The sequence below is a fragment of the Garra rufa genome, chromosome 20 (genome assembly GCF_049309525.1).
Source record: "Garra rufa chromosome 20, GarRuf1.0, whole genome shotgun sequence".
NCBI classification, from domain to species: Eukaryota; Metazoa; Chordata; class Actinopteri; order Cypriniformes; family Cyprinidae; genus Garra; species Garra rufa.
Genome location: NC_133380.1, coordinates 13,201,152 through 13,222,861, shown reverse-complemented (window position 1 = coordinate 13,222,861; position 21,710 = coordinate 13,201,152). Strand labels below are relative to the sequence as shown.

General features: G+C 35.7%; 1 protein-coding gene across 5 annotated transcripts in view; it reads right to left on the bottom strand.

Annotated features, from left to right (window-relative positions):
• The window catches only part of map4k3a (mitogen-activated protein kinase kinase kinase kinase 3a), a 103,867-nt gene that overhangs the window by 58,942 nt on the left and 23,215 nt on the right, over nt 1–21,710 (bottom strand). For all 5 annotated transcript variants that reach the window (XM_073825269.1, XM_073825272.1, XM_073825271.1 and 2 more), the window contains exon 2: nt 18,501–18,558. In XM_073825269.1, coding sequence (XP_073681370.1) covers nt 18,501–18,558 — 58 coding nt within the window. The remainder of the gene's footprint in view (nt 1–18,500; nt 18,559–21,710) is intronic.

The following is a 21,710-nucleotide window of genomic DNA, read 5'->3' as shown; positions in this document are numbered from 1 at the left end:
CTGGATGCAGTGTTTAATTAAAACACACTAATCATTTTCCTTGCATTTTTCAGGATTTAACACTTTGGAACAACATCTGGATGACAGTTACAGACCTCTTCGTTCACATTAATCTTTATGTCTTTTTATGTACTTCACCTTTATGCATTATTTTTTTAATGTAATCAACATTCATGTACTTTTTAAAATATTATATTATTGTGATACATAATTTTATGTTGAGCAGTGATGTAAAAATCTTTGAGATTACAAAACACAAGATGATGTTGGTTAGCAGCAATTGTATTTGCTTTAGTATTAACAGTTCTGGAATTTGCTGGTCAGTCAGACAGACTGATCACATAAAGGAATGCATCAAAGATTATTCAGTAAACTTCATTCAAGTTCCGACTTGTTTTGAATGTTTTAATTCTGACAAACAACCAGAACATTTAACAATGCATAACAAAGCTTTATGCCTTAACAAATACAAAGTCATAGGGTACCATTCTAAAAGAAATGTAGTAATAATGCATGAGTTAAATCAGTTGAAACTGTTAAAATGGATGGGTTGCAGCATGACTGTTTTGAAAGAGTTACAGTTCCAAATGAAACTTCTAGATTCACATCACCTCATAATTTGTGGCAGAGGTTGAAATAGGAGCAGCTACTTGTACATCATAAGCATCACAATTCTGAAATAAATAATATCTGCAGGCTGCAGCGTAAACAAACTTAAATGAAATGTACATGGTTTACAATGTGTGTTATTAAATCGTCATCAGCTGAATGCGTGCCATCGTAGGATTTGAGACACAAGACAAGTTTGGCTCTGACAGCTCTTTCCTGTTTTCAATCAAAAAAACAAAACCACAAGAGACTGCTTGAAAAATATCCAAATAGATAATTTTCATTTTCTATTTATTTACATGTCCCATCTGTAAAAAACGTATTTTATGCTTTACATTAAGTTTATAATTTTAATATCTTTATGCGGTATGGTATCCACGTGAATGATTCTTTATTAAATAAACATAACAATCGATAAATATTAAAACATAATACACTCTGAGCAGCAGCTGGCTTACACTGGTCACGTTAACGAGTGTGTCTAAACGACCGATTTTTAAGTAAGCATGCAGTATAAAACAAAATGAGACGATAAACAGCTGAATCGTATCTGAATTCTGGAACTGGACTCGCGCTGATGACGTAACGTAAGATAGGCACGCCCACAGCGGGTTATGATTGGTCGATCGACAGGCTCAAATCTGATTGGCTAAAGTGTACGAGTGACCCGCATGGGAGGAGTTCGCTGCCAGGAGAGTCTCAAAAACACACACGCAAGTCTAAAAAATACACACGTAAAAAAGCTATTCACACACTCACAGTCCGTGATACACTCGTGATTTTTAAACATTCAAAATTGTTGTACACAGTTGTAAATCTGTGAATTGTGTTTTGCAACTTGTGAAACGTATGAATTTATATTCTTATTTTTTGCACGTGAATTTTTTTTGTGAATATATATATTTTTTTCGTGCACGTGAATTGGGACACGCATGTGTGCATCGTGTATTGTGCGTGAATTATTAATGAGACTAATCTGCTTCCATAGTTATAACACGCACAAAGTTTGGTGTCAAACTGTTGTGGAGATATAGCCTCGCGTTCATTTTTGCGTGCTCTTCATCGAATTAGTTCATGTGTTATTCGAGAACGGTTTGACTAATCAACTTGAATTCCAAAACTTTTTACCAGCATGTTCTAAAGATGATCTAAGCCAATTTTGGTGAAAATCACACAAACCATCTAGAATGAGTTCAAAAAAGTTTCAATTAAAAACAGCAAAAAACCTTATCCTTACAATATTTAAATTTTGGTGTCCATTTGACTTGGCATGAGCCAAGGATTCAGAGGGAAAAAAATCCATCTGAAGTTTACGGTTTTAAAAGTGTTTAGCATTAACATAAGTGCAAATTTGGACAGTTGGTGGCGCTAGAGGGATTGAGTTAGATACTCCAAATTTGCTATGGTGACATATCAGACTGTAATCTATCAGTGTGCCAAATTTCATAACTTTCCTGCAAGCAGTTATATGGGCTGCCATAGACTTCCTGAGTAGAAGAAGAATAAGAACGCCAATGGATACAAACAGGTGCTTGGCCCCTAATAAACTATACACTTGTATCCAGCGTAGACAAGATAATAGCAGTGATTGTAAATAAAATGATAAAATGGACTATAAAAACTACAATGAAATGGCTTGATAAGCAGAGTTTTGCTATGCTTTCCACTGGGAGATGTATTATCATAATAAAAGGAATTTGAATAGACTAAATTTTGCATACACCCAAGAGTCTATGTGTATGTGTATGCACAAACCCAAGAGTGTTTAAAATTTGTTTTAGTTTGTAAGAAAAAAAAAGACTGCACTTTCAAATGGTAACACTTTACAGTAAGGTTTGCATTAGTTAATGCATTAGGTATCATGAAACAAAAATGAATAATTTATTAATCTTGGTTACGTTAACGCCTACATATACTAATACATTAGCATTTAAAGTATTATGAACATACATGAATTACCAATGAATAAACAACAGTATATTTAGAAATTCATGGGAAAAAACTGCACCTTTTAATATTTTACTGTCTAACTTTTAGAAAGTGCCTAGCAAATCTGATCTGAAGCTCACTAGAGGTCTTCTATCACTACTATATAGGACGCAACAAACTTTTGAGTTGGTTTCTCATCAGATTTTCACATATTTTGTCAGAAATGTGACTGAAAATTGACTTGAAACAGGCATTCCAAACCTGTAAGATCTTTGTTCATCATACAATACAAATTAAGATATTTTTGATGAAAGTTGTTAAACAAAGTCGTTATTTTTGTTTTCGCTTCATTACATAACAGTTAAACCACAGATGTCACATGGACTATTTTAATGATGTACTTACTATCTTTTTGGGCCTTGAACGTCTCACCTGCGTTGCTGTCTATGCAGGGTCAGAAAGCTCTTGGACTTCATCAAAATATCTTAATTTGAGTTCTGAAGATGAACAAAGGTCTTATAGGTTTGGGACGACGCGTGTTTTTATTTTTGGGTGAACTCTCTCTTTAATGTGTGATAACCTTCTACTGTAACAGGAAGTAACCTTCAGGATTAACTGTTCTAGCTATTGTTTACAAATTCTGACTCAGAACTTTGACTACAAACATTTATATGGTGCAACGAGCACTGCCGTGGTTTTTTTCAAAGTAAAAAAAAAAATCTGAATAATAAACAATTCTGAATAAATTTCATTAAAGCATGTCGTCGCACACAGAAATGGGACAAGTTTGCGCTCTTGGGCATGTTTGTAGGTGTTGGATAGCAAGAGAGACTGTCAGGGAGAGGCGCTCAACTGTCACTCCACTAGACATGCGTGTCAGCGCGCATATGTGTGTGCAGGGCTAACAGCGCCACTGACGTGACAGAATGTGCTGTAAGTGTTAAAACGCAAAAGTATGTGCGTAAAGCTTGATTGGTATTTACTTGAGTCTGATTTTCCATCAACCATTTAACAGTGATCCTGTCTCCATTAGCACTCATGTCTCAAATGTTTTCAGTCCCACTTTGGCACCAATTTTCAATATTTATTAAAACATGCACATATCTGATGTCAAGTGTTATATGAAGATGAAAGAGATCATATTGCTTTTCAATAGCTTGACATTTTTGATTGTTCTGCATGAGCAGCTTCGAAATAAAGCTACTAAATTACAGAAGTTTTTGAACAGTAAGATTTCTGCTCACCAAGCCTGCATTTATTTGATTCAAATTACAGCAAAACAGTAAAATTCTGAAATATTTTTTACTATTTAAAATAACTGCTTTTGATTTTAATATATTTGAAAATGTAATTTATTTCTGTGATTTCATATCTGAATTTTTTGTATCATTACTCCAGTCACATTATCCTTCTGAAATCATTGTAATATTAAGTACAAAGTAAAAAGTATACTGACTCCAAGCTTTTAAATGGCATAGTGTGTTATAAAGCTAAAATATAAAGCTTTTTTATTTCAGATAAATGCTGATCTTTGGATATTTCTATTCAAAGAACGCTGAAAAAAAAAATGTACTCAGCTGTTTTAAATATTGATAATAATAATAAATGTTTCTTGAACAGTAAATCAGCATATGAGAATGATTTCTGAAGGATCACGTGACACTGAAGACTGGAGTAATAATGAATATTTAGCTTTGATCTCAGGAATAAATTACATTTATTTCATAAATATTTCACAACGTTACTGCTTTTGCTGTATTAAATAAATGCAGGCTTGGTGAGCAGGAGAGACTTCTTTAAAAAACTTAAAAAAATCTTACTGTTCAAAAACTTTTGACTGGTAATGTAGGTTATATTGAAAATAAATGAGACATTCTAAAAAGCTGAAATTCTGAAAAAAAGGTACTCTAAAAACAAATTTTAGAATACACTGATTCAAAATTTTTAAAAAGGTGCTTCTAAGTGTTAGATTGGTAAGATTTTATAAATGTATTTGAAGGTAGTTTCATATGCTCACCAATGCTGCATTTATTTGCTCAAAAATACAGTAAAAAACTTAATATTGTGAAATATTATTACAATTTCAAATAACTACTTTAATACATTTTTAAAATGTAATTTATTCCTATGATGCAAAGCTGAATTTCTAGCATCATTACTTATCCTTCAGAAATTATTCTAATATGCTGATTTATTATTAGAATTATCAATGTTGGAAACAGTTGTACTGCTTATTCTTATGGAAACCATTATAAAATTTATTTTCAGTTTTTTTTCTTTTGTAGAAATGCATTTACTGTCACTTTTGATTAATTTTTAATGCATCATCTTTGCTAAATAAAAAAGTCATAGAGCAAGTTAGTGTCATTTTGTTTCAAGTAAATTAAAAAATCTGATAAAAACAAAAATGGAAAGTTTAGCACATATCTACGAGTATAGCATGTGAATATCTCAATTGCAAACAATTTAGAATAAAAATCATATTATTAAAGTATTAATATTTACAATAATTATCTTTCACAATGGTTAAATGGTTATTATTAAAGTCTAAGAAGGACTCTGACTCAGTTATCTGTCCATAAAGACACAATTCAATATTCTCCTGTCTTTGAGAGTCATACATCATGTTAAATACAGTTGAAAAATCACAAAAACTGGATGTATGAATCAAAAACATCAATCAAAAAGTGACTATCAATCACTTTGTCAAAGGAAAACATAAGAATACAAGCTTGTCCTGATCATTTATTCTAGATTTTTCCATCACAGGGCCTAAAAGCTTTATTACAGCTGACAAGCAAACTAAAATACATGATCTTGTGTCTAAAAAAAGCTTTCTACAGAAAATGTTTTGCATACTGGTCCGTGTCACAACACATTTTGGAGTATTGATGTGTTTCTTAAGTCTGTGAATCTAGTCTGTGTTTTCTCACTCTAAGACTTTGGACCCACTTTTTCCTCTAATACTGTGCGTACATCAGCAGTATATTTTTTAAACCTCTTTGTTGACAGTGAACCAGCTGCACCTGCCGTGATGCAAGTCTCCATACTGCACACATACACACACACACACAACACACCATCCAACACATGCATTAAACAGACACGCATCCGACTCTGCAGGGACTCTGGGTTCTGGCACTCTCCCCTCCCATTACAGCGAGTGACATTTCTGAGGGCCGCCGACCTCCGAGCCCATGCATTTTAAATGAATGCCCTGCACGCCCGCAGTGCCTCAGTGCTCCCAGCCGGCTAATACCAGACCCACCTCTACTCCTGCACATCCTATTCCCTTTACATGCCTTACGGGAATCGGAGCCAACAAAGACACAGCATGCAAACACACACACACCTAATGTCACTCTGAATAGTGGCAGAACATTGTCCTGTCTTTTCAATATCAGGTTGGAAGATGAAATACAGGCTGTGTCTGAAAATCTAGTGAGATGAGTCGTGTCCAGCAAATACATTTGAGACATTCTTTTAAGCTGGAAATGCACCTAAAATGCCCAAACACGCTGTCTAGATAGATAGCTCAAAGATTCTGAGACACAACCATGGATGTCTTTTGCTTGGCGGGGAATAAAAAAGGAGAAAAGTCCTACAGAGGGACTTGAATCACTAGTAGGGATGCACGATATGAAAATTTTTTTACCGATACCGATAGCCGATAATTAAGTCCTTCTTGTGGCCGATACCGATACCGATACGTTCATATTTTTATATGATAATTTTGCGCACCCAGGAGAATACAAAATCTGAGATAAACTAATGAAATGTATATTACTGTATATATCTGGGTCTGACAATCATAGCAAACATCAGTCCTGACTCTTCGAAAATGTTTTTATTTTTTGTGTAAGGTACCACAATTCTAAATAAATATAATGCTTTGACATTTGTCAACCTGGAAAAAATTAAAAGTGCATCATGGAGTAACGTCAGATGTCCAAATGTCCGTTAAAGCTTCTTATTGATCATATTATGAATGTGTGCAGCAACCAAATCGTACAAAGCGGGGAATAAAACATCAGAATCGAGATAAAAACATCAACTTTTCAGAATGCCGCAAGCCCAACGCAGGTCATATGACATGAACCAACCAATCAGCTTCACCCGTTCCCTTAATAACATTGAAAGCACTGCCAAGGTGGAGAAACAGCTTATCATAGCTGTACAGGAATAACCATTTTTAAATAAATTTAATAACAGAGCTACTGCAAGTGATTTTTAATGCTGAAAATCCATTTATCCTTTGCTGAAACTTCCGCGTCTTTATGGAGAGCGCAGGTCATGGTTGCTTAGCAACGGCAGACGTCACAGCAGAGCAGGCTACAGAGCGGTTTGGAAAGAAAGAGAAAGTGGCGCGTCTAGCCTTTTCCACGCGTTTTTAGGCGCGACGTGTGAACGGCCCCTAAAACAGATTCACCGCGATGACGACCTCTGAAGTGAGATTTGTTGTGTTAAAACTTGACGGCTTTTTACCTCCTCTCAGAATCCTTGCTAAACATGTGTTGCAAATAGCAATAGCATCGTCCTCCTCTGCCACCGCGAAAAACTTCCAGACCGGCGAAGACGATAATGACGACACAGATGATGACGTATTACACGCGACAAAGTCCGAGAGTCACTGCAGTTTACAGCTGCAGTCACTTGCACTCGGAAAGCAGATGAATCTCAGATAAACCAGACTGATTGATTTACCAGCAAGAGTACTTTATCGGATCGGGTTTCATTTATTTATCGGAGCAATAAAAATGACGTAATTTTTACCCATATCGGTCGATAATTTATCTGTCCGATAAATATCGTGCATCCCTAATCACTAGTATTGTATGTCAAAAGAAATCATATTTTATGAGTTATGAATGTGCGTTTACGTTCAGAATTAAATGTGACGAGATAAAAAGACTGAGAAAAATAATGGCAAAGAAAACAGGCTGCACACAAAAATATACAGCATGAGTGGCATAGTCTGATTTAGAAAAAAAATGACTCTTAGGTGCTGATTCTTTTACTGAATTGTTAAAAAAAGACACATGCTGTGTCCCAATAGCTAGTGAGATCAGTCCTGTCCAGCAAATACATTTGAGACATTCTTTTAAGCTGGAAATGCATCAACAATCTCCAAACATGCTGTCTAGACAGATAGCTCAAAGATTCTGAGACACAACCATTGATGTCTTTTGCTTGGTGGGGAATAAAATGGGAGAAAAGGCCTACAGCCCTACAGAGGGACTTGAATCACTAGTATTGTATGCCAAAAGTAATCATATTTTATGAGTTATGAATGTGCGTTTACAATCAGAATTGAATGTGACGAGATAAAAAGACTGAGAAAAATAATGACAAAGAAAACAGGCTGCACACGAAAACATTCAGCATGAGTGGTATAGTCTGATTACGAAAAAAGAATACTCTTAAAAGCTGATTCTTCTACTGAAATGTTTACAAAGACACATGCTGTGTTCCAATTCACCTACTTACACTGTGCCATAAAAGTATGTACTCTATTTGTGTAGTGTAATAGCAGAATAGGCAAGCTACTTCATCATGATTACATCTTTCATTCTGTCACCGCTTAAACTGCCGTCAATCATCTTATCACAGTTAACATCATCCACATTTCATTTCCTACTGTTCTGCTGAGAAATGAAATAGCATGTTGATCTGCCAGTTGCAGGTCTTTCGCACGGAGAACTCTACTTATGTGTTCATCCAATGATGTATTTTAAAGTTAATGAACAAATCATTAGAAAAGTTCACAATGTTGTTGCATATTAAATATAATGTGGATACCAGAAAGCGCAAACCATCCAGGTAATTTAGACAGAATCACAGAATCCAGTTAAAAAAAATGGAATTTACTGTGTAAGGCGGAATGTCATGGAATTTGCCAAATTTTGGATGTATTAATCAAAAGTAGGTCAGTACACTTAAAGGTTGTATCAGCGATTTCTAGCCTAAAACATAAAGTGTCAAATTCAGCTGAGCTTTCTTCACGATCCGCTCGCTGCCTGCCCCATAAATTGTCTGTGAAAAAAACGCGTCTCACTGGTCAGCCTAGAGTCCGAGATATGCCAAAAAAACAATCGGCACTACCAAGCTTTCCGCAGATAAACAAACAGTGATCCAACCAATCAGCGTCAGGGGTTTGGTGTTGTGGACTTACCTACTGGTGCAGGGATGTGAGGGAGGCGGAGCGAAAGTCCACAACACCAAACCCCTGACGCTGATTGGTTGGAACACTGTTTGTTTATCTGTGGAAAGGTTGGTAGTGCCGATTGTTTTTTTTGGCATATCTCAGACTCTAGGCTGACCAGAGAGACGCGTTTTTTTCACAGACAATTTATGGGGCAGGCAGCGAGCGGATCGTGAAGAAAGCTCAGCTGAATTTGACACTTTATGTTTTAGGCTAGAAATCGCTGATACAACCTTTAAATCAAACCAGAATATGGACTAGTGTCTGTAAATATTAAGCTGCAAAAATACTATTTAAACATGAATCCTGCATGTCCTGCGTGTCTCTGTGTGAATGAATGGCACAGATGCGCAGTTTCGTTTACTAAACACATAAACAACCTCTAGGACTGCTCTGAGAGTCACTTGATGAGCATTTTACTGTTTCTTTTGAGAAATACTATCTTCATATTATATACAAACAGAAACTTAAAAGTCGTAACAGCAGCTCATCAAAAAAAAAAAAGTACTTACTTGAAGAAATGGTGACAGAAAAATATTACTAAATGTAATGACAGTACTACTACTAATAACATTATTATTAAAACTAAAAACTTGTAAATGTAAAAACACTGTATTTCTGAAGAATAAAAAGAATAATAATATATTTTTTTATTACACCAATTGATTATAGATGGTTTTGATTATGAAAATGTAATGAAACTATTTAAATGAACCCCAGAATATTAACGGCATTATAAGTGGCTATATAAGTAAGTATATACATTTCTGAAGAAACGTGACACTGAAGACTGGAGTAATGACTGTTGAAAATTCAGCTTTGCAATCACAGGAATAAAATATGCTTTTAAACATAAAAAATAGAAAACAGTAAATTGTAAATTTAAAAAAAAATATTTCATAATATTACTGCTTCAATTAATCAAGTAAATATTCTGTAAATATTATAGCATCTTTGGTGTTTCATGACAAGGTTAACTCATTTTTACTAAAATAAATGAATTAACTGGTAAAGACAGTCAAAACAAAGAAACAATCGGGCATCCAAGAAGAATCTGTTCTTCTACATCCAAGAAGTACAAATCTGAAGGAGAGAGGTGAAACTGTAGATTTTAAGTGTCCACACTTGGTTGGCAGAGATCATTTTGCCTGACCACACTTCCTACAGTAGGCAGCTCGAACTTGTCGTCATGAATATGCTACAGCACGAGCTGACATTAAGGGGGAAGGAAAGGCAGGGTAAGTGCTTGCTCATGAGGTCGCCCTTCTTTTTATGGTAAGAATAGCCTTTGCTGTTCAGCAGTACACCAACGCAGGTGCACCAGCTCACACACATGCACGTCAATGTTTGCCTATTCACACAAGCGTCCAAATACACAATCAGATGTGTGAGCCTGAAATACACACAAAAGCACACACACCAAGAAGGCGGCTGAAAAAGATACCCAAAATTGATTCCATCTACAGGGCTGTTTTAAAGTGGCAAATCGCTGCTTCTGAAGTCCAATATGATAGATTCATCAATTTTGAATGAAATGCATGAGACCAACGTAGCTCGAGCCAACCAATCCACACACACAGAGAAATAGGAGCACATCTAGATGTAGCCTAGTCACTGTGCTTCTCATCTCAGGCCAAGAGCGAATCTCATCGCCCATCGACACGTCCCCAAACGCCCCCACACAAACTCACCGAAGGGCTTGATGTTTGTGTTGGCATGTCTGTTCGTAAACACACTTATTGGGTCTTTTCAGACGATCCCCTGTTGATTATGTGAAACTAATGAGCCAAAACTCAAAGCCGTGTCCTGATCCCCATGGTGCCGAAGAGGAAGGAGACCCATCCTAAAAGTGTGTGTTGTCCTCCCCCACCATGATTCGTAAAGGCCAGCTCAGAGACATTAATGAGTTAGAACGGCAAAAACGCCTATGCGGTCGAGAAGACATGCCGCATGTTAATCAGAACTGTAAATTGATGTCAAAGAGGAACAAAGACATCACCATTAAAAACACATCTATGGGATGTTAATATCCTTATCTAATTAGAATGACTTCCTACTGACTCGCCAAGGAGGTAAGGGTAAATGTGGGACTAATAATTGATTCATTTGTTTATCTTGGCAGCACAGGTTCCTTGCAAACCAACACAATTAACGAGACATAATAAAGAACGGCCCTCGGGGTACACGACTACTGTATACGAACGAGTAGTTAGCAGCCTTCATTTGCACACTGTGATGACAATGACACGCCGCTGACAGCTAACAACGTGTAGCGTCCTGTGAATAAACAGAGGTGTTGACATTTGCTGTGACAATGACATGATTTGATTCAAATTTGGTCACAATTTAATTCACTTTGTTGTGCACATATTGTTTTAGTGAATTTTAGGAAATGTGTGACCCTGGATCACAAAACTAGTCATAAGGGTCATTTTTTTTTATTGAGATATGACTAGATAAGCTTTCCATTGATGTATGGATTGTTAGGATAGGATAATATTTAACCGAGATACAGCGATTTGAAAATCTGGAATCTGAGGGTGCAAAAAAATTAAAATATTGAGAAAATCACATTTAAAGTTCTTAGCAATGCATATTACTAATCAAAAATTACATTTTGATATATATTCATGATAGGAAATTTACTAAATATATTTATGGAGCATGATCTTTACTTAATATCCAAATGGTTTTTGGCATAAAAAAAACATTGCTAATTTTGACCACTATTTGTTTGCTATTGCTACAAATATAGCCCTGCTACTTATGGCTGGTTTTATGGTGTAAATAATAAAAAAAAATCACTTGTAAGGTTTGCTAATATTCTTATTTAAAAAAATATATAAAGAAAAATATACTTTTTTTTATTAAATTGTGGCAACACAATGAATGACAACAAAAAAAAAATCACCCAGTTCTACTATAAAGATATTCAAAAACTAATATTGTGAAGGAAAATGCCAGTAATATTAATTATTTAATTAGATATTTAAATTTAAATTTAAATTAGAACGCTAAATAGAACGATAGATTGATAGAACGATAGATAGAACGATAGAATGATATATAGAATGATAGAACGATATAATGACAGAACGATAGATTGATAGAATGATAGATAGAACAAAAGAACGACAGATAGAACGATAGATAAAATTATAGATCGATAAACAGAATGATATAGAGCGATAGATAAAACGATAGATCAATAAATAGAACAGAATGATAGACAGAACGATAGATAGATAAAATGACAGATTGATAATGAATGATAGATAGAACGATAGATAGATAGAAGGATAAAAAGAGCGACAGACTGATAGAATGATAGATAGAACAATAGAATGACAGAACAATAGATAGAAAGATAGATAAAATTATAGATCGATAGATAGAACGATAGATAAAACAATAGATCGATAAATATAACAACAGAACGATAGACAGATAGAACGACAGATAGATAAAATGATAGATTGATAAATAGAACGATAGCTAGAATGATAGAACAATAAATAGAGCGATAGATTGATAGAACAACAGATTGATAGAACGATAGATAGAAAAATAGAATGACAGAACGATAGATAGAACGATAGATAAAATTATAGATCGATAAACAGAACAACAGAACGATAGAAAGATAGAACGATAGACAGATAGAACGACAGATAGATAAAATGATATATTGATAAATAGAACGATAAGATAGAACGATAGAACAATAAATAGAGCGATAGATTGATAGAACAACAGATTGATAGAACTATAGATAGAAAAATAGAATGACAGAAAGATAGATAGAACGATAGATAAAATTATAGATCGATAAACAGAATGATAGACAGAACGATAGAATGATAGATAAAACGATAGAATGATAGATAAAATGATAGATAAATCGATAAATAGAACAACAGAACGATAGACAGATAGAACAAAAGATAGATACAATGATAGATTGATAAATAGAACGATAGAACGATAGAACGATAGATAGATAGATAGATAGATAGATAGATAGATAGATAGATAGATAGATAGATAGATAGATAGATAGATAGATAGATAGAACAATACATCAATAAATAGAACAACAGAACGACAGACAGATAGAACGATAGATAAAATGATAGATTGATAAATAGAACGATAGATAGAACGATAGATAAAACGATTGATCGATAAATAGAACGATACAGATAGAACGATAGATAGATAAAATGATAGATTGATAGATAGAATGATAGATAGATAGAACGACAGACAGACAGACAGACAGACAGACAGACAGATAGACAGATAGATAGATAGATAGATAGATAGATAGATAGATAGATAGATAGATAGACAGATAGACAGATAGACAGATAGATAGATAGACAGATAGACAGATAGATAGATAGATAGATAGATAGATAGATAGATAGATAGATAGATAGATAGGTGAAACCAGCTTAAATCAGTCATCTTTTAAAATTTAATGTTTGTTTTTCCACACTCTTCAATAATGAAGACCCTGATTACAGCATGGCACTGAATCATTTTGTGTACACTATATTTTGTGCATATTTCCCGCCCGCTCAAAACGAACAGCTTGAACACAAGCCTGAGCAGGTGTTTCCAAAACACTCTGACTAAATCTAGCTCTTACATCTGAAACCCAGCTTAACAGATATCTGGCACAGCTACGTGTCCTATTCCAACAGGGGCATCTAAAAGCCACACACACATTCAAAACCCTCTCTTATCTCAAACTACAGCGGAGAAAGCAAAGAGCAGGGCCTCTAGAAACCCCCATTCCCCTCTCATTCTCTCTGGTCTCTGGTATGAGAGGCATGTAGTAATTACCAAGGCTAAAAGCTGACTAATGCACCATGTGCATCTGCATCTATGAATGTGAGTGGTTACTGAATTCTTAGTCAATGTTTAAACCAAGCAGCCTAATCGTTCTCAGCGCAAAACAAACAGTATAATAAAAAGTAAGGTGAACAACCTCTGAGGTAATCACAATTCACGATTTTATCACGAATCTTTGTGATGTTTGTTTTACTATTTTGCAAGTTGTCTGAGCAGTACAGCCGAACTAACTTCCCTATTTTTATATACAGCACACAGTTGAAGTCAAAAGTTTACAAAAACCTAGCAGAATCTGCAAAAAGTTAATTATTTGACCAGAATAAGAGGGATCATACAAAATGCATGTTATTTTTTTAGTACTGACCTGAATAAGATATTTCACATAAAAGACGTTTAAATGTAGTCCACAAGAGAAAATAATTGGTGAATTTATAAAAATGACCCAGTTCAAAAGTTTACACACGCTTGATTCTTAATGCGGTGTTCTTACCTGAATGATCAACAACTGGGTTTATTAGTTTAGAGATAGTTGTTCATGCGTCCTTCGTTAGTCCTGAACAGTTAAACTGCCTGCTGTTCTTCAGAAAAATCCTTCAGGTCCCACAAATTCTTAGTTTTTTTTTTACCATTTCTGTGTATTTGAACCCTTTCCAACAATGACTGTATGATATAGAGATCCATCTTTTCACACTGAGGGCAACTGAGGGACTCATATGCAACTATTACAGAAGGTTCAAACGCTTACTGATGCTTTAGAAGGAAAAACGATGCATTAAAAGCCAGGGGTGAAAACTTTTGAACAGAATGAAGATGTGTACATTTTTCTTATTTTGCTTAAGTATCATACTTTTTTTATTTACTAATGCCCTTCAGAAGCTACAGAAGATACTTACGTTTCCCAGAAGACACAATAAGTGAAATTTACCCTGATCTTCAAATTCAAAAAGTTTTCACCCCCCAGCTCTTGTTTCAGCATAGTGTTTCCTTCTGAAGCATCAGTGAGTGTTGGAACCTTCTGTAATAGTTGCATATGATATCCCTCAGTTGTCCTTAGTGTGAAAAGGTGGATCTCAAAATCATACAGTATTGTTGGAAAGGGCTAGCCTGACAAGCCAGACCCACATAAATGTAGGATCTGGGTACTCTCCATAGACAAGGCTCAACCGGAGGGGTGGGATAAACGGTTGTCTTTCAAACTCCCTCTCCACGTAATAGGATAGCGCTACAACCAATCAGAGCAACGAAGAAGGTGACGTAGTCAGAGCGACGGAAAAGAGAGTTCCTTGCATGTGTGTTGTGGAAAAGTTTGATGAAGAGATGTGATAATAGATATCTTCAAATCACAACAGTGATAATGGAGCTCAACGACTTTTGCCGTATCCGGTTTGGCAAAACTCCAAATACATCCTTCTTTTGTAAGAACGACCTCAGTGCAGTTTCTTGTTCTTTTCTCAGAGAAAAGCTTAACTTCAAGTCTTTCAGAGTGGCGGCCAAAGCCGATTCGAAAGAAAGTTGTTCGCTAGCAGCAGCCATCGCTCTATCTCTCACGCGTAATTCACGGAACCAGAGAATGTCTGACAGAACTTATGGTCGCAGGTCAGTCGCCATCATGTTAAGCCCGCCCACCGTCTAGATTCTAGGCTAGAAAAAGCCTCAAATACACAAAAAGGCTGAAAAACAAAGAATTTGACAGACCTGAAGGATTTTTCTGAAGAACAGCAGGTAGTTCAACAGCAGGTAGTTTATATATATATGGCATTTGTCATTTTATCTTTGTTTTATCATTATTTTACAGCTTGTTCTCTAATTTATGTCATTTCACACAGTGAAACTGTCCTGGACATCAAAAGAAACAACTTGCTGGTAAGGCTTTAAGCCCTCGAAAAGGGAAGGCTTTGGGTTTTATCTCAAACCAGCAAAAAAAGATTTGAGGTCTGCTATTGTTCCTGCAGTTACTGCTGGCACAGCAAAACCACACACAAATAGAATCGCTATAAAATCAAAATGAAAGTCGCACTCCACTGGTTTCCTTTAGGCAAGAAGATGTCATTCATCAATCCAGGTGGCTGGTGGATAAAACAGGTACATCCTTTACTGTGACAGTGATATTCAATATTGTCAAACCGTATCAAACCCCAGACCCCCATTTGATGTCACCTCCTGCTTTGGTCTGGGTTTTATATCAAAAGCTTTTTCACTGACACAAATAATCTGGGTTTGCCTTGATCAGAGCGTGAAACCTCCATTGTGCATCTGGACACAGCGGATGGTGTCCCAACTCAAACATTTGGCCACTCTGACGGTTCAAGAGGGCTTTTGTAATGAATTCATTTTAAACTTGCTCAAACATTTGATTTGCATGTAAAGAGTAAACAGTTACCCAATGCCGTCATGAACAAGGAAGAAACCGAATGAATTTTCCATAGGACTTCATTGACTAGGAGCAAAGTTCTTGGTTTGTCCCCTCATTTACTTATGAAAGCAAACGCTTTCATCCAAAGTGACTTACACTACATTTACTAGGTAAAATCCCCCTAGAATAACCTGAGGTTAAGTGCCTCAACTCAAGGACACTTGGTGAAAGCTCAAGGCTCACTCCTACAGGCCTCAGCTTTAGCCACTTCACCATGCCAGCTGCTAAATCAATGCTTCCCTTTTTTGTCTTACATCCCCCCACAGCCTCATCAATAATGCTTAAGTAACTCTGCATCGACATCAAAACTAGGAAAGTTTTTCTTTTAACTCATATCAACTAAGACTTATCCTCCACTAGAGAAACTGTTCATTTACACAATGTTAAAAGGGTCATGAACTATCTTTGTTTTTTATTTTGTACTGTTCCCTGAGGTCAACTTATAATGTTATCAAGATTTTTACATCAAAAATCATCATAATTTAGAAGAAATAAGCTATTGTCTGTCCTGTTTTTAACCCCCTCATCAGACCGCTCTGTAGACTCTGAAGTAAATGCCCACTGTTAGTGACCACATAATAAAAACAGTTACTCACACTTTGGATCCAATATAGTTGGCACAGAATCCTCTTTGAGTTTCAATCTTTTTGAAAATCCAGTGTCAAATTGTGCCTTGTTTGTAAACAAAGGACCAAGTTCTTACTGACATGGTCTGGAACTTCATTAAAAATAAAGTTCATTCACTCTTTCCTAACGTTGGGATAAGACGGAAGGCAACGTAAACACAGTTTTTCCAAAACTTGGCTCTGCACAGCATCTAGAACTGCGCATTCACCTCTCTTGTAAACACTACATGCATGAATCGGGGGGCGGGGCTAAACAGGCAGCGATATAGTAGGCGGTGCTTATCCACATCATTACAAAGGGTAAAACATTCTAAAAGCTGTCGTTTTGGCAGATTGCCTTCAATATAAGCTGTTTTTAGACTAACTACAAAGTTTTAAAACTTACAGGATGTTTTTTTATAGTTCAATGACCTCTTATATGTGAATCTAGAATCTGAGGGTGCAAAAAAATCTAAATATTGAGAAAATCGCCTTTAAATTTGTCCAAATAAAGTTCTTAGCAATGCATATTACTAATCGAAAATTAAGTTTTAATATATTTATGGTAGGACATTTACAAAATATCTTCATGGAACATGACCTTTGCTTAATATCCTAATGATTTTTGCCATAAAAGAAAAATCGATCATTTTGACCCATACAATGTATTTTTGGCTATTGCTACAAATACACCCATGCTACTTATGACTGGTTTTGGTTTCTCAGTCCATGACCCCTTTAATGAGAAAATCTACAAAGCACGTCTACCCAAAAATGAGAATTCTGTCATTATTTACTTACCCTCCACCTGTTTCAAACCTGTATGAGTGTCTTTCTTCTAATGAACACAAAAGAAGATATTTTGAAGAATGTTGGTAACCAAAGCATTGATGGTAGCCACTGACATAGAAAAAAAAATACTATAGAAAGTCAATGGTTATCGTCAATTGGTCATAATATTCGTAATATATCATGAACATTCTTCAAAATATTTTCTTTTGTGTTTAATAGAGTAAAGACACTCATATAGGTTTGGAACAACATGAGGGTTAGTACATGATGAAAGTAAAAAAAGTTACATTTGAACTCAGTCATCTTTTATTTATGTTAATCATCCAAAAGTGCAAGTTTTTGGTTACTAATGCCATTGTAGAACAGTGCTGTTATTGTTAACGGTAATTAAAATAAAGCTGAAAACCCTGAAATAAAATAAAACATAATAGATTAAAAAAATAATAAATGAAAGTTAGAAATGTTGCCTTATCAACTAACTAAAATAAATGTTTTCAAATTACTAAAACAAAAATAAAGCTATATATATATATATATATATACATATATATAAATAAATGACAAAAGCACACAAAATTCAGAAACCATAAGATCTTTGTTTATCATCAGAACACAAATTAAGATATTTCTGATGAAATCAGAGAGCGTTCTGACCCTACACAGACAGCAAAGCAACTGAAACGTTCAAGACCCAGAAAAGTAGTACATTGTTAAAAAAGTCCAAGCGACATCTAAAAGCTCTCGGATTTCATTAAAAATATCTTAATTTGTGTTCCAAAGAAGAACAAAGGTCTTGCCGGTCTGAAATTAATGACAATTTTCCTTTTTGGGTGAACTATTCCTTTAAGTATTTAATATGAAAGTCATAATTACTTTAATAAATGTAATTAAACTTTATTTTAGTTTTAAACACATAGGTAAACAGCAAAATTACAACCCTCCCAAATACATCTTGAAATCTGCTTGAAAACCCTCTTAATGAAATAATACGTCTAGGAGTGCATAGAGAGAGAATATGATAATAGATCACAGAACAGACACCACATGAGAGCAAAATCGGTTTCGTCTGAAAGGGAAGAGATTTTCTTACCTGGCTCCAGTTTAATGACCTTGATAGCAGCCAGCTCTCCTGTAGTGACATTACGGGCCTGAAAAAGAAAAACAACAGCACTTACTCAACAGATGTCTCAATGTAAATAACTATTATTACGGCTGAAAGACTTCAGATGTGATCAGAGCAATCAGCAGGCCCTGACTTTTGCACTTCCTGGGAAAAATCTCTAAACATTGTAGTACTGGTTGTAAAATCATCATGAAAGTAGCCAAAATATAAATGCAAAGGTGCTGTCTGAGTCTGCTGATTGGGTAAGAATTAGCTTAAAGCCTTACATTAACATTGATTTTCAATAGTTTAATTGTCAATAATGCCTACAACTAAATTGTATGTTTAAACAGGGTAAACATACAATCGAATGGATGCTTACTGCATTAGCACCGTGTCAATACAGGCCATGCATACTTTTGCATTTTCTTGCGGTTTTTAGTAGACTGTTGATCAGTGACTGTAGAGCAGAATGTTAATTTATCCGCCTGCCGCAAATCTGAACAGTCACATGGGCAGAGGCACAGACATTTCATGATTCAAGAGAAAGTTTCATCACCTTTAAAACCTAAATACAAACAAGCACTGCTTTACTGATCAAGACAGGGGGAAAATACACCAGCTTCAATATCCACACCAACGGCCAGACTTATTTTGGCTCCGAAACACTGTTGTTCACTCCATCACGACATTATTCAATCATGATGTGGCAGCAGGAAAAACATTAGACAAAATTAGCCCGGATTCAATTAAGATGTCATCGGCGAAGTGGTCAAAGTATTTCTTTTTCCTTCTCCTAGCAACAGCGTGAGATCTGACAGCTAGGCGTTGGCAGCAGTAAAAACAGGGGGTGGGGGGTAGACTGAGCCGAGTATTAGCGGGCAGACCACGGCTGACGGCGTCCCAAAGGAACAATGCACTGATGAAGTGCGCTTTGATAGAAAAATCTCTGTGAAAAAAGCATCAGGAATCACAAAATGTCAAATTAGAGGATCTAAATTCTCACTGACAGTTTGTTTGGGCTGCAGGGTGTAGAAGTTTTCAACCACCAACAGTAAAAACGTGGTTTAAATGCTAAATGTGCAATCACATCCAAAACAGTCCATCCAGGATTTAGCATGGGTCATCCAATACTTTCAGGAAAAAAGGTACAAAAGTTGTTAACAAAGTGGTACCTTTCCAAAGGTACCTTGAAGGTACATAGTACCTAAATGGTAAATGAAAACGTACTGCTTTTTATTAGGGGTTCAAGCGAATGGTGAAACCGTATTAATAGTTAGAATGGCCAAGGATCAGCATTCTCCACATAAAACTGATTAGGCAGACCAAACCGTAAGTCGTAGAGACTTAAAACTTGGAGGGATGGTAATCACACCGTCTACTACATCACCAATGCTCGTCTCAATCGGCCTGATGGTGGCGCTACAGCGATCAAAAGTTGAAATCACTCATAACTCCTAAACCGTTAGCCGCAGGCTCGAGTGTCTTATATCTACTAGTCCTAGGTTTTTCATCCAATCCAAACCAAACCAGTGCAGAAAGATTCTCTGGAGAGTTAAACTTTCCATCCGCAATTACATGATTCAAGTGCTCTTCAGCACTCTTCTTTGTGAGCATTTGAGTGTACGGATAAAAACTACATTAGAGCGCCATCTGCTGTTAAAATCTAAGCTCAGAATTGATTCCAAAGAGAAATGTGATGCATTCGGAAGATCTCAGAATCGATCCACGGATTGATTTATCGTTGCGGCCCTAGTAAGTAAAAGCTCAAAGATGAAATCCCAGTAAAAAAAAACAAAAAGCAGAGTTTGACCACTTGGTCAAACATAAAAACGGCTATAACCATGCACCCATTAGTTTGATTTACCTGTAAATTGGTATGCCGTGTCACAAGCCACAAGTGTCTATAATCATGTGGTGTTTCATACATCCACACAATATTCATAAAATTTCACAGATCTCCTCATACTGAGCAACTTCACCTCAAGAATCACTGCTGTCAATCAAACTCTTCATTAAATATTATTAGGTAAAAAAATCCTTTTTCAAACTATTTTTTTATCGGATCAGAATCAAACCATTGCAGAAAGATTTAATGGAGAGTGAATATTAATAATTAAACTAAAAAATTTTCATTGGGACTGGACGGTAAGGGGTGGATACGCTTTTACTAAAATGCCTTGAAAAAACTCTTTAATGGAAAAAGATATTTTCGCTAAACTCAGAACACCTATAAAAAAGAGCTCAATCTGAGGTCATGGTATTAAAAAATTTGGCCTCTTAGTGGTGCTATAACAGGGAAGAAATTTAAAAACAGCTATAACTACACACCCATTAGTCTGATTAACTTGGAAATTGGTATACCGTGTCTTTGTCCAAAATGCCTATGAGGACATTTGTGTATTTAAAAAAATGGCCATCATCGGCCACTAAATTTTAAGCACCTATTAGACAAGGTTAATGAAGACTGGTTGGAACAAAACAAGGTGGCCATATTCGACTAATGGTTCTAGAGGTCTGCAAGAAGAGTTTTACGGCTCTGTAATCACATGGTGTTTCACACATCCACGCAATATTCATATCATTTGATAGATCTCTTCATAGTGACTCACTGCTGTCAATCAAATCATTCATAAAATAGTCTAAATTATGTAAAAAAAAATACTTTTGTGAGCTAGTCCAGGTTTTTTTGCTTAACCTCAAAATAACCACCGCAGCACAATTCTCTAGAATCTCTAGGTCATTAATTATCAAAAAAAGGTTGAACTTTTTGCTTTGGTTAGCAATAACAGGGTCATTTACAAAATGTCTGTGGCCAAATATACCAAAAAACCTATAAATCCTGAACGAAAACTCAAAACATCACAAAACTTAATGAACACATGTGACAGATGATTCTAAACAAGAATACAAAGTTTTATGGAGATTAGGGCTGCAACAACTAATCGATAAAACCGATTATTATCGATAATGAAATTCGTCGACAACGATTCTCATTATCGATTAATCGGGTCCGCCCACAGTGCACGTACAACTTCAGAGGATCACGTCAAATTACAGCACTGAATGGCGCATTTCTATAGACAAAATGCATCTAAAAATAGTGGAGGAAACAGACTGAGATGCTGCATGAGAGTTACGTGATCCAAGCTGCCCAAAACATGAGAATTCCTTATTTTAAACTTGAAGCTAATAGCG